This window comes from Sphaeramia orbicularis, chromosome 24 (genome assembly GCF_902148855.1).
Source record: "Sphaeramia orbicularis chromosome 24, fSphaOr1.1, whole genome shotgun sequence".
Taxonomy (NCBI): domain Eukaryota; kingdom Metazoa; phylum Chordata; class Actinopteri; order Kurtiformes; family Apogonidae; genus Sphaeramia; species Sphaeramia orbicularis.
Window position 1 is genome coordinate 45,670,234 of NC_043979.1, and position 14,617 is coordinate 45,684,850.

At 36.7% G+C, this 14,617-nt stretch overlaps 1 protein-coding gene and 1 long non-coding RNA gene across 2 annotated transcripts in view; both read right to left on the reverse strand.

Moving 5' to 3' along the window:
* Positions 1 to 14,617, reverse strand: part of LOC115415169 (afadin-like) — a 34,119-nt gene that overhangs the window by 8,563 nt on the left and 10,939 nt on the right. Inside the window, exon 5 of the mRNA XM_030128657.1 lies at positions 10,291 to 10,390. Within this exon, the coding sequence (XP_029984517.1) occupies positions 10,291 to 10,390 (100 nt within the window). The remainder of the gene's footprint in view (positions 1 to 10,290; positions 10,391 to 14,617) is intronic.
* On the reverse strand, positions 703 to 3,717 carry LOC115415171 (uncharacterized). Its single transcript, XR_003934771.1, has 2 exons — positions 2,506 to 3,717; positions 703 to 1,533 (listed from the first exon to the last, which is right to left on the reverse strand). It is a non-coding gene; the product is annotated as an uncharacterized LOC115415171 (long non-coding RNA).

Below are 14,617 nucleotides of genomic sequence, written 5' to 3' on the forward strand. Positions count from 1 at the left end.
TACTCCAAACATTTAATAACAGGCAGAAAATGGTTAAAATTGCATTTATTTCTCTTAAGACATATCATTTTGTTCATATTTGTTCAGGTTATTCATATTTTTGTCAACAGATAGTTTGTAAAGGTAAACAATTTCATGTAATTTTACTTTTTTATGCTAAAACTAATGTTTAAAATGTTTTGTTTGTTGTTAGTTGTTTTTTTTTGTTTTTGTTTGTTTGAAAACTGGAAAATCGGACATATGCTTGTACCTGTGCTAAGAGATATGTGTACTGAAAATATGTCCTAATAAAAAGATTACTAAAAAAAACAAAAACAAAACAAAAAAAAATATTATGATGTTATTTGACTGGTCTGACCCATTTAAGATCATACTGGTCTGTATGTGGAACCTGAACTAAAACGATTTTGACACCACTGTTCATATTTGAAGTGTAATTTTTGCATTTCATGGGCTGGACTGGACCCTTTGGCGGGCTGGTTTTGGCCCGCGGGCCGTATGTTTGACCAACTGGACTCATTCAGCCTCCGTCCACAGGATGAACACGAGGACGGTGACCCCTGACCTTTGACCCCTTTAGGTTGCATTAGTCAGTCTCATGTGTCCCTGTGTCTTTCCAAACTGGAGCCTCAACCTGTCGGACTGGATCAGGACTGGGTCTGGATCTGGATCCGAATGTTTCACAACCCTGCAGTCTGCAGGTTTTTTGTTTCTGGGTAAAAATAATTCCACCAGCATGAACCAATAAATCCCACAAAATGTTTCATTTACTGTCGACGAATCCGATCAAAAGACCAAAACCAACAATGAACTGATGATTAAATATAGATCTGATTTTTCTGGAAACTACCAACACCTCAGAGTTCTTTATTTTAAATAAATAATAAAAACAGCAGTATGTGCATAAACATTGCTATATCCTCCTTTGCAATAAAGTGAACGACGAGTAAATAATGTATGATCACTTATTTTTATTCATTTTTCATTTTGTTTAAAATAAAGAACTGGTCTTCAAAGTGCAGATTGTTTAAGTCAATATGAATCTCACTAGATATTATATTGATCGTCAATTTTTAAAGATTTATATTAGAAATAATGATGATTCTATAGAAAACACAACAGAATAGAATAGCTATAACACAATTAAGTGAATGTGGACCAGTGTGGGTGGGTGGGGTACTACAGTACTTTTCTCTTTTTTCTCTCTTTTTTTCTTTTTTTCAGCTTGGAAATGGATGTTTAAAGCAGCGTACGACTTTCATCACAATTTGTTTTTGAAATTTATAAAACCCTAGTCACATCCTAATTATCACTAATCCATTTGTTTTTGAACAACTTTGAAGATGACTGCAACATAAACACAGTCTGCTTGTTTACATAACAAACCCAAACGCCACTCAGGCCTTATCGGAAACTTTGTCGCTAAGTGCTTTGTGGGAATGGCGACCAAACGAAAGCGGTTTCTCACAGATTGTTAATATATTCCCACTTATTCGGATTATTTAAAGCCAGACTATAACTGCGTAAAAGTAACTGTAGTCGCTTTTCCACTGGACATCTGCGCAAAACTTTACCGATATTTACTAAATGTCAAAAAAACAGAAGTGCGTAATGTCGGTTTTTCCATTAAATCACAAATGCGATGATTTGTTTATATATTATCGCGACATGACGTGAGAAGTTATTCCATAAACATGGAAATGAACATAAATATGGTGTTGATTTACAGATATATTCATTATTATTATATATGACCCCTCTATCTCGTACTAAATTAAAAAATGATTGGGTTTCCTGGTGTGTCCACACATACCGACACATTTCCTCTTCTTCTTCTCTTGTTGTAACGTACATCAACATCCGTTTTTTTAATTCACTTGTGTGTAGTTGCGAAAAAAGGTCTTTCCATTGCAGTTTTGCGTGATATACCATTTGTGCCAGGCCCGAAAAACCACCTCTTGATGGCGCAAAAACTTTTAATTGAAAAATGAGAGTTTTGGCGAAATTGTCGTTTTTCCATTAAGCAAATTTTTAAGCGCAAGTTATATTGGCGCAATTTGAGGGTCAATGGAAAAGCAACTACTAATCCATTAGTCTTTGAACAACTTCAAAGATGACTGCATCATTAACAGTCTACTTGTTTATATAAACTGAAACATCACTCAGGCCTTTTCAGAAATTTTGTCGCCAAGTGCATTGTGGGAATCGTGACCAAATGAAAGTCGTTTCTCACAGATTCGGTAAAAAAATGGATTTGATCGCTACAACGTACGATTATTCTGTCCACCAGGGCTGTTTTAAAGAATGAGTCTAGTCGGTGGATGGAGGAAAAGGCCACAGTTTTGCGTGATATACCATTTGCACTAGGCCTGAAAAACTACCTCTTGATGGCGTAAAAACTTTTAATCAAAAAATGAGACTTTTGGCGAAATTGTTGTTTTTCCATTAAGCAAATCTTTATGCATAAGTTATATTTCCGCAATTTGAGGTGAATGGAAAAGCGACTTGTGTTGGTTTTGGTCTTTTCAGTGGAGACGATGCCAGCCTGATCCCACATGTTCCAACTGCTACCTTCGACTTCTATCAGACAAATATTGTGAGTGTGCGATAAAAGTCGGTTTGAGTGGGTTCAGGCTCGGTAACAGACACCACAGGTCCAATCAGCAGAGGCTTCCTGTCTGAATGTGGTTCTGATTGAAACCAGCAGTGGAACGGTACCAGACGGCAGCAGGTACTCATTACCTGATCCACCTCCAACCCCGGACTCACACATTTAACACCCAGACTTAAACTCTACTACAGTCCAAATGCATGATGGGATGGAGGTGGGGGGGTGGTGGTGGTTCAGTTCAGATGCAGACACAGTGACAGGGTGTGAACCCAGATGGATTCCTGCAGCTGGCAGCTCCTGGGCCCTTCTCTGGTTTAGGTTTTATAGAGCCAGCGCTGAGATCTGAAGCGGAGTTTGGGACTCGATCAAGTCCCGAAAAACCACATAAACACAAACTGGCAGAGAACAAAGAAACCACAGGGAAACGAGGCCCGTTCAAGGCCGGGCACATTCCACCGTGGAGCCAAAAGACATGGAAAATTATACTTCTGGAACCCTCCACTGGGTTTGATGCATTCTCAAAGGTTGTCAATGTTGTTCTTTTCCTTTAAGAGGCCGATAAAAAGTCACTGTTTTTGTGTTTTTTTATTGACTTTTGTTACAACATCCATCTCCCAGGAAGCCCGGCTTTGCTCTTCCTTTGCTTTCTCTGCACCTACCGAAGCAAACTGGCGTCAGTCGTATTATTTCTGTGGTTTTATTCCGATCAGAAAACGAACTCGGCTTAAACAAAAGGCCATGTTTTATTAACCCTTAGATGCATAAGTGGGTCAAAATGACCCCGTGAGGTGGTTTTTATTGTAATATCTTTGAAATAAAAATGTATTATTTCATATTCTATACATAATTACCTTTTATAGAGTTGATGTAATTGTAGTTTTTGTATTTACTGCCCCAGGCTTCCATAGGTGGGTCAAATAGAGCAGGTGTCTAATGCTCCACCAGTGGAAGTGGGATTTTAAAGTTGTGCAACAGACTTTATCTAGTGTGAAATATTTTATTTGTCGTCACTGTCAATTTAATTTTCATATTGCTTATTATTATTATTATCACTATTAACACTTACATATTTACATTACTTATTAGTCATTTATTGTTGTTACTACTATTACTGTCATCACTTTATTATAACTTTTATTCTGATTATTAAACTATACATACACATATTGTTCATATCATAATATTAAATAATTAGCAATTTATTATATTATTATTATTATTATTATTATTATTATTACTACTACTACTCTGTTATTTGTTGTTTCTAATACTTTCTAATGTGCAATTGCCATTTTTTTTTTCCAATATTGTTTTATTTAATAGTTATTATTATAATTTGTTTCTATGTGTAGATTCCATGTTGTGTTGCTACTGGAACTTTAATTTCTTGATGGCTCTGCACAAGGGATCAATAAAGTTTTACCAAATCAAATCTAATCTAAAAATAATCCACATTCATTTTCAATGGAATTTCATTTGAACCTTTGATTCATTCAATAAAGGACTCACTCACTAAATGGGTGTTGATATTATCGTTATATGCTATATATTACATTCTATACACATTTTGCTTTAGTAATTTTCAAAATATATAAAAAAAAACATTTTAAAATTGTTAAATGTAAAATAAATAAATAAATAATAAAATCAGTAAAAAAAATTAAATATGAAATCTTTCTTTTGTGGACCAAATTATAATATAAATGATTATTTTTAACCTGACAAAAGTGTCATAAAAACACAATAATTTTAACTGGGGTCGTTTTGACCCATTTATGGACGAGTGGAGGGTCCAGACACTCGGTCATCGAAGGGTTAAAGTCAAACTGGTTTGGAGGACAGACGCCGGTGGAGCTGCCAGCTGATCAAGTCACATTCATTTGAATACATTTGCAGATTCATACACCAGGGAAGCCAGAGACTCAGGTGGCGCTGGGTCACCTGAACCTGCCGCAAAGCCCTGTGGGAGTTGTAGGAGTTTTAGTAGAAGCTGCAGCGTTAGAGAGCGAACGCATACACACGCACACAAACACACACCGACAGGAGACATGGACGACAGCCAGGAGGAAACAGAGTGAAACAGGCAAATTACCAAAACGAAGAAGGAAGCAGAGACAATTAAAAAATAAAGACGCAGCCTGGTGGAAACTACGCACAGGCAGGAAAAAAGCAATAGACATCAAGCCGGTTACTGGCAGCCAGGGTGCAGTGTGTTCCATGTGCATGTGTGTGTCCATTTAGTGGAACATGCAGCGTTTATTACTGAGGGGGAGGGGTGGGGGTGGGGGGGTAGTGGGGGACGTTAGTGGGATCCTGGATTTGAGTGAGAATGCAACACAACGTTCCCACGAGGTCCTGGGTGGGTTTGGGGATGGAGGGGGGATCGGACTCAAGCAGCGTTTCCTGGACCTCAGGTACTGGTCGGATTCAGACCGTGATGCATTCAAGGCTCCGTTTGTCTGTGGCTGCTCAAAACGCACACAAAAATATGTTAAATACGCAGAAATGTGAAGTATTTTTGATACTGTTGGTCACTGTCTGATGCTTCGTTGACGTGTCCTGTCAACATCAGTCATTTTAAATCAATGGCAAAAGGACAAATGAGGGCGTAGATGTTTTTGCTCATTGATTGAATTGGGTTTGGCTTTGAGATGCTTTTAAGGAACATTTATTTATTTTATTTTGCACAACAACAAATCAAACATTAGGACAAACAAAGAAACAACTTGTGCAGGTGAGATCAGAAAACCCCATGAGGCATTGTCGTTATACTTTTAGTAACTTTTAAAATAATGGTGACGTTTTATATGTTCTTATCAATTTTTAGTTTGTTTTTAGTACTGATTTTCAATGTGTATGTGATTTCCATTTTGTGTAACTTCTGCTGCTGTCTTGACCAGGACACTCTTGAAAAAGACATTTTTAATCTCGATGAGCTTTTTTTCCTGGTTAAATAAAGGTTATAACATCACACTTACAATTACGAGTCAAATATACCCATAAATAAATAGAATTAAAACTCACTTTTGCTTATTCTCTCACTTTTTCTGTTATTTTCTTCACTATTCATCTTAAATTTCCTTATTATTTATCTCGTATTATAACTTATTGGCTTCTAAAGCACCGTGAATAACCTAATAATATGATGAAGTGATACATAAAAACACTTACACATATTAAAATTATATAAAACTTCTTGTTTTTGATAAATAACTGAATTAAAAAACCTTAAACTCATTCTGTTCACACAGGACCTGGTAGCTGGTACTGTGAAGAACAGCTGGTTTCAGGTCATTCAGCAGCTCCTACACAAAAACTTCAATTTAATAAATACATTAAATAATCATAAATTGCACAGGTTTTTTTTCTTTCATATCTGTATAACACTGGAGCCGTTGAATAGAGGCTGAAAAATTCTTGTTTTACTTCTTTTTAGGCATTTTAAGCCAAAATCATGAAGTGATACTGAATACATTTAATAATAATTTGACTTATTGTCTGATTTTTACAATTTAACAATATGCCTGGAATAAAAAAGTGCGTCTGATGTGAAATGTAGTATGACCTCAGTTAATTTAGAGGCTGTTGAAGGGAAAAAATAGGAACCCAGATAAACCCAGAGAATCAGACACTTTAAATATTTGCTCTACATTAACAAAAAATACTTTTATCTTCATGATAAAAATGTTTACGAGACGATTAAAGCTGAACCCAACCTTTCGTTTCTGGAATTTCTGTTGTTGTGACACATAGCTGCCACTAGAGGTCACTGTGGTTTAATGGAAGGAAGTTTGATGGAAACAGGAGGTTGAATGTTTTAAAAAAGCAAGTTTTACATATAATTCACCCTTTTGACTGTGTTGTTAATACATTTACAAACACTGAAACAGTATGTAGTCATGTAAACATATAGAAATAATTTTTTTTTTTACTATTTTGAGTGAGAAAAACCCTAAAAGTTGCAGAACCATCTCAGTTTTACAGCTGTTCTTGAATGCCTGATACATTTCATTGATCTTTATTTTCTAAATCACTACATCAGTTTTACTTTGTCTCTGTGAATTAAACTTAAATTACTTTATGAAGAAAACAAAAGTGATTCTGTTATGGAAAACTATGGACATTTTTTCCAATGAAACTCTGATTATATTATTACACCGTTAAGGAATAAATGGAATTAAATATTTGTACCTCTTCTCATGAAATGACTGTGACAATGTGATTCATTATTAAAAGATAAAGGTAATGACAGATGTGTATAAATATGAATAAAAACAGGATTGTGTCTGAAAACCAAATTATTCCAACTTTATGGACATCAATGCACTTGTGCTGTACATATATTTTTAATTTTTATCCCTGTTTTTCATCCGTATTTGAGTCATTTACGTGTTATTCTGAGCTTCTATTGTTTACCTGACTCCCTACATGTGAAGTCATTTACAGATTATGTTAAAAAAGCGCTTGTTGACAGGAGGTTTTTCCGCCTTTGAAAAGCCACAGACAAACCAGGAGCTGTTCACTCGACGCACCGCTGCTGTGTGCGTTTTGGTTGGTGTTTATGAATGAGGGCGTCCGTTTATCGGGTGATTAATGGGCGTGAAAAAGCCAATGGTGTGTCTCCTTCCCTTTAAAGCCAACACCACTAAGCAGAGCCACGGGGCAGGAAGGGGGCGGGCAGAGTGACATCTTGGCCACGCCCCCCGCCCCAAGCAGCAACCAACCAGACACAAAGGAGGCGGCGAGCGACAACACCAACAGTACTACGATTGGCTCTGATGGGTCTCAATCTGCAGCGAAAAGTGGTGGCGTGATTATCGATTGCTTTTTTCTGTTGGCTAGTGCTGATTGGGGGGGGTGATGATTGGAGGACGATGAGGAGGGGGGAAAAAATGATTGTGGACGGGAACGGGGGTGTAGTGCCGTCGGAGCGCACCGCGACGAAGCTGCGCCGTAGTTTTCTGTAAATCAGAAAAAGGTGTTTTTCGCATTTCCTGGTTGGATTTCGGAAATATTTTTGAACGTTTGAAGGTCGAACAATTCCTAAATCCCTCCTGTAATCCCGCAAAAATAAATGGAATGGGCAACGTTGACATTTAAAGTGTGTTGACTGGTTAGCAACAACCTGTACTGGTCTGCAACTGGTGCAAAATCCACTGTTATGGCAATAATTATGTAAGATTTATTCAGTCTATTATCTACACTAATTATCAATAATCAATATGATATCCATCCCAATACAAAACTATACTATGACATTTGTCATTATTATTTATCTACACATAAATGTACTGTTTTTACATAGACCTGAGTTCATAGATATACATACTATAGAAACTATAGACATACTATACATATAGATACACATACTGTTTTCATAGATCGACATACTATAGATACTATAGACACACTATATAAATCTGTCTCTCTTTTTATATGCATATATCGAGAGAGATAGACAGATATATAGATATAAATACTGTTCATAGATATAAAGGCTGTTACATACTGATATTAAAATTGTGTTGATTCATATTTTATGTCTATTTTTTAGTCTCCTTTTAGTTCTATTCTTATTTTACTTTATAATATTTGATATTCTATTTTCTTATCTAATTTTTAGTTCTTGTAATTTTATATCCGCTCAATTCTTATTTTCAGACATACTGCTGTTTTTTTTTTTTGTTCATATCGTTGCACTGACTGGAGTAACATTCCTTATGATAATAAAAGCTATTCCATTCTAAAAAAATATTTTAAAAAATTAAATATCTTTAAAACAATCTGTTTTGCAGATTATTAAACCAACACACCTTAAATTTTGTTGCGTAGGTTGTTCTTAGTACTACATACGTCCGCCTACATTCCTTTATGCTGTGTTAAATGCAATAAAATCTTTGACGTTGCTAAGTTTTTTGTCCAACTGTGATGTAATATTCTCACCATGATGATTGGGTTTCTGTCTATGTGAACTTAAGGTAAAACATGATCCAACATAGTTTTATCGAAACTGTACAAGGTCGACCAACAATTACAGAACAGTGTCAATATGCATTATTTCACCATTTAGCAATGAGAGATATAGTCACAACAATTAAAGCAAGCACTAATCTGGATTTAGCGATTTGTGACAAACTAATCTGATATACGCAATATAGACAAAAGTATGTGGACACGTTAGATTCAGGTGTTTCTTTTCTAACAAGGGTCTGAGATACAAAACAATAATGACTAATATCATAATAAGGAGAAAATATTGAACAAAAAATTGTTGTTTATATGTCAAATCAGGGTGAACAGGACATCTTACATGTGTCACAATATTTTCGTCCATGTAGTTTATAAACATCAATATTTCCTCAAAGTTTTAATGGTAGATTTTTCTTCCTCAGTGGGATGTAGAGAAAGTAGATGGTTAGTTGCGGTAGAAAATTATTATTTACAGTCAAAACCTGAAAAATATTTTAGAAATTTAGAGGAAGAACATTTAAAATCATAGTCATGGATAAAAAAAACTAAATCAATGTTGAGAGAAATTAAGTCAAAACCACCTCTGAGGTATAACAATTTAAACCAAACTAATCAATGCAATGATATTTATATCAATATAAAACTATATTATGACATTTATCATTGTTGTTTTGCAGAAGAAACACCTGAATTCAACGTGTCCCAATACTTTTGTCCACATAGTGTATATTCACGATAATTTGAGCAATCAAGCATTAATTTTGATTTTGCGATTTGTGATGGGTTGACCTAATCTGATATGAAGTCCTATGTATTCGTGCTGTCTGTAAATCTGCTTTAAAACCTTCGAAATAGTCACAACTTATTGCGTCAAAGGTGCGCTCCGGTACGTAAACGAACAGCGCTACACCCGCGGACAGGACACAAAAAACCAAACACATACTGATTTGCCTGAAAAGAGGGAGGAAAATTTCCACATATAAAAAAAAACAACAAAAAAAAAAACAAACGATAAATAAAAACTTGATCGACGACAAAAATTGAAAAAAATGTGGACAAACATGTAAAGAGGGGAAAAAGTAGAAGGTGGTGGTGAAGGGCAGAACGCCTCCGCACTGAAAACAAAGTGAAAACAAACACATGACAGCTCTAAACCATGAAGGAGCGACTACGGAAGTGAAGAGGTGAGTGGATGCGAGGGAGGGATGGGAGCTGTAGAGGGCGCTGTGGCGTTCCTGACTCCGCTCTCCTCTCCCTGGTTCTACCTTTAAAGCCTCCGGGGGGCATGGAGCTGGGTTTGGCAGGAAGGGGGGGGCCTGTACTGTTGGAGTTGTTGACTGGCGGCTGGAACGAGCCAGACAGGAAGATGCCGTCAGAAAGAGGGCGGGGCTTGCGCGCAGTGGGCGGCGGCTGAGGCTTGCTGTGATTTGGCGAGACGGAGGCCGGGAGGTCGCCGTACGACTTCCGGGTCGCCGACAGCTTCACCTGACCTGATTGGCCGCCGCCACTCCCTGCTTTGGTGGTGGCTTCCTCCTCGTCTTCCTCATCGCCCGCGTAGGAGACAAACTTGGCGGTGTAGAGCGTGTCGGGGGAGGCGACCTGGGTTTTGAGGTAGGAGGTGTTTCTCTGTGGGGGGGGCGGGGGGGTGTTAGTAGGGTTGTGCGGGGCGGGGGGTTGGTAATCCCGGGGCAGCGGGGGCCGATACAGACCGGCCGGCTCGTCTGGCGTCAGCAGCTTTCTCTCGGCCTCCTCGTGCTGCCGGCGCCGCTCGGCCTCCAGGCGAGTGTAGTACTCCTCCTCCTGTCTCCTCTGGGGGAGGGACAACCTGTTAGTACGCTCCACTCTGATTGGCTCTCAGCTCACTACAGGTCGCTAACGGGCCAATCAGCCACACAAACACCCAGGGGACTCCATCACACGGTTCTACTAGAGGTACGGATTCTAACTACAGCTGATCTGACGAACCATCGGAGGAAACAAATGCCTACGGATCTGATCGAACTGACCCTCCATCAGGGGCTTCAGTTGTAAAACTGGTGGTTTATTTTCAGTTCTGATTTTTAAATGTAGAGGATGAGGAGGAGTTTAGACCTGTGCTCCATGTCTGTTCAGTGGGACTGTGGTGGAATGTTGTTTATCGATGGCCAGAATACAAAACCTATCTGAAAAAATCACTTTTTTCAGGAAACAAACAAAAAAAAAAGTTTAGTTTTATTATAGCATGCTCTTTGTTAAAGATATCCAAGCATATTCTACTGTTCTCAGACTCTCTTTCTATATTATGTGTTAACAATATCATCCTTGTTCTCACCATTTAATGTGAAAACTCAAACTCTAAAAATTTGTAGATAGGAGGTTTTGTTTTTTGGCCATTGCTACATTGTTTATTGTTTACTCTAGTGTGCAATGTTTGTTGGTTTATGTTATTATTCTTTTTTTTTTTTACTGCTTATAATCATTACTACTTATATTACTTATTACTTGCATATTATTGTTACAGCTACTAATACTATTATCACTTCATTATAAATTATATACACATATATATTACATACTGTGCAAATTATATTATAACATAATTACATAATTATTTTTATTTATTATTATTATTTCATTATTACAACTTTGTTCTACTTGTATTTTCTAATGTGCAACTGACCTCTTTTTACTACTGTTTTTATATTTTTATTGTTATTACTATTTTCTTGTAACATTTCTTATATGTATACATTCGTTGTTGTGCTGCAACTGGAACCTCAATTTCCTGAGGGCTCTAATCTAATCTAATCTAATCTAATCTCATCTCATCTAAATTCAGGTATTATTTAAGACTGAAAATAGATCTAGATTTAAGATATAAAATATGTAAAAACAAATTGTCTTTTGTTGTTCATGGCTGTATTGTGTCCTGATTTTACGTGTGATTATACTAAAAGCTTCACTTAATTGTGGTAACCTCATCAGGATAAAATGATAATGTGAATATTTATGTCACTAAATGTAAAAATAATAAAACTTTATTTCATTACCTCATCTGTAAACATGATATCTGTAATGTAATTAACCTACTTTTATTTATCGTATTACTTTAACCTCGAGCAGCAGAAATAACTTTTTGTTCACATATACATACTGTTCATGTTGTTAATATTGTGTTTATTCGTATATATTTTATTCTTATTTTATTTTTTGGAATTTTATATTTGCTGTATTCTGATTTTCTTATGTATTAGTTTTTTTTATTCATAGTTTGCACTGACTGGAATAGTACTCTTAATTTCATTGCACACACATTGACAATAAAGGCTATTCTATTCTATTCTATTCTATTCTATTCTATTCTATTCTGTTTCTAGAATAGAACAGTGAAGAATAGAATAGAACAGAATAGAATAGAACAGAGCAGAGCAGAAGAGAATAGAAGAATAGAATTGAATAGAATAGAACAGAGAAGAACAGAATAGAACAGAGCAGAATAGAATAGAACAGTCTGCTCTGTTCTATTCTATTCTGCTCTGTTCTACTATTCTATTCTGCTCTGTTCTATAATATTCTGCCCTGTACTATTCTATTCTATTAGGGTTAGCAGAATAGAATAGAATAGAATAGAACAGACTGTTCTATTCTATTTCTAGAATAGAACAGTGAAGAATAGAATAGAACAGAATAGAATAGAACAGAGCAGAAGAGAATAGAAGAGAAGAATAGAATTGAATATAACAGAGCAGAATAGAATAGAACAGTCTGCTCTGTTCTATTCTATTCTGCTCTGTTCTACTATTCTATTCTATTCTATTCTATTCTGCTCTGTTCTATAATATTCTGCCCTGTACTATTCTATTCTATTCTATTAGGGTTAGCAGAATAGAATAGAATAGAATAGAATAGAATAGAACAGACTGTTCTATTCTATTCTATTCTATTCTATTCTATTGAACAAAATGCCAAACTCTCTGCATTTAACAGTTTTACAGCAGAAGCCCCTGGACTCAGATGGATCGAACTGGTCTTCCTTGGCCTGACAATAAGGATAATAGTAAAAAATAAAGACTCTATTGTTCTATCGGTGACAAAATACAGTTAATAAAGTTGTATTTTTCTACTAAACTGAGCCAAAATCTATTCTGAGCTTCCAACAAATCTGAGACGAAACCTCTTCAAACCCCTGACGCTGATCGTGGTCTGACACTAGGACTGGATTGGCTGTACCGTGGCCTGGCTCCGCCCACTGGACCACCCTGTCTACCACCATCGCTGTGTGTGTCCATATGTGTGTGTGTGTGTGTGTGTGTGTGTTAAATGGTTTTTGCGGGCAGGTCTGTGATCCCGGCCCACCCTGAGCTGTGAGCTGCTCACACATGAATCCACAGCGGGTGGGGCGGGTGGGGGCGACTTGTGTTTAGATTTCTGGGTTTGGAGCCGGACCAGCTGCTCCGGGTCACATGTGCTTCTGTGACGCCGCCGCCGGTGTCAAGACGTCATTTTTTTGGTCCGTTTTCGTGTGCGGTCGAGGTCCTCGCCCCCGATAACCCTGATTCAGCGGGTGGAATCTGAAGAAACTGGGAGGGATTAGTGGGTGCGTGGGTTTTTCGATGAGTGGGTGAATGTGTGGAGTATGGATGGCTGAGGGTGGGCATGAGGCAGGGTGGTGGGTTTATATATGTGTATTTATGAGTGTGTGTGTGTGTGTGAATGACCTGAATATAAAGCATGTGGTTTTGGGAGGAGTGGCAGGGTGGGCGGCATTCCCTAAAAGTATTTTCTGAAGCGATGCTGAATGGAATGGTAACAAAAAAATAAATGAATTCAACAAAAAAAACTGAAACAAAACCTGACCAAATCATAACGTCTACCCCAAAAAAAACCCAACTGAATTTCCTGACGTACACTGACAACAATAACAACAACAACAACAACATGATGGGAGTCCCATGCTCAAGGTGGGTGGGGGCACAATACAGACATGACACGGCAAAAACATCACATAGGGTGGGGGGGTGCACAGGATGAGGACATGCAATTGGACATTTTAAACAGTAAAAAAACAAAAACAAATAAATATCAGAAAAATACATCAAAACAATCTTAAACATGATGTCATACACATGTTAATAAAGCTGTCATTGTTGCTTTTGTCCAATTCGTACTTTAAAGTCTAACAGATAAACGTAAGTCGATAAACGATTCTTGATTTCCGTTCTGAAAACGAGCAGTGGTCCGATCGCTGGTTTATTCGAATCCAACGGAACAAACACCAGAACGACGACACACGCACAAAATAATGTATGTTTGATTTAACACGTGAGACAAAGATGGGCGGGTGGACACGTGATCGGACCACTGGTCGTTTTGCGGAATCCAAAATACTTATTTATTTATTTTACATTGACCGCGTCTTATCAAAGGCTAATGAAGAAAGAACAAGACAGGTTAATTATCAAACCAAACTGAATCATTTTTATAAATAATGACACATTATTAGATTAAAAAGACTGAAATCTAGTGACAAAAAAACTAACATTAAGTCTATTTTCCCAAAGAGCGACGTGTGGATTTAGTGTGAGGACTTAATAAATAGCAATTAAGTCTTTTTTTTTCTTTAAAAGTTAAGGAAAAAAGTGACACAACCTGGCTGTGTATGTTTTGTTAACTATACTAACATGTCTTTATGAAGCTGAATATTACATTTATTTATATTTTATCAAGTCATTTAATCTCTTTTTATGTAAAGAAATCAAATCTAATAACTTTTTTCCTGAAGTTTTGGTCATTTTAATTTACAAAAAATAAGAACTCATGTATTTGACATCTATTTTTCCAAACAGCAACATGGATTTAATTTAAGGACTTAATAAAAAGCCATTAAGTCTTTTTTTCTTTAAAACTTAAGTGAAAAAGTGACACAAACTGGCTGTGTATGTTGTGTTAACTCTACTAATATGTCTTTATGACGCTTAATATTACATTTATTTATACTTTATAAAGTTATTTAACCCTGAAGCCAAATCTGATAACTTCCTTTTTGAAGTTTTGGTC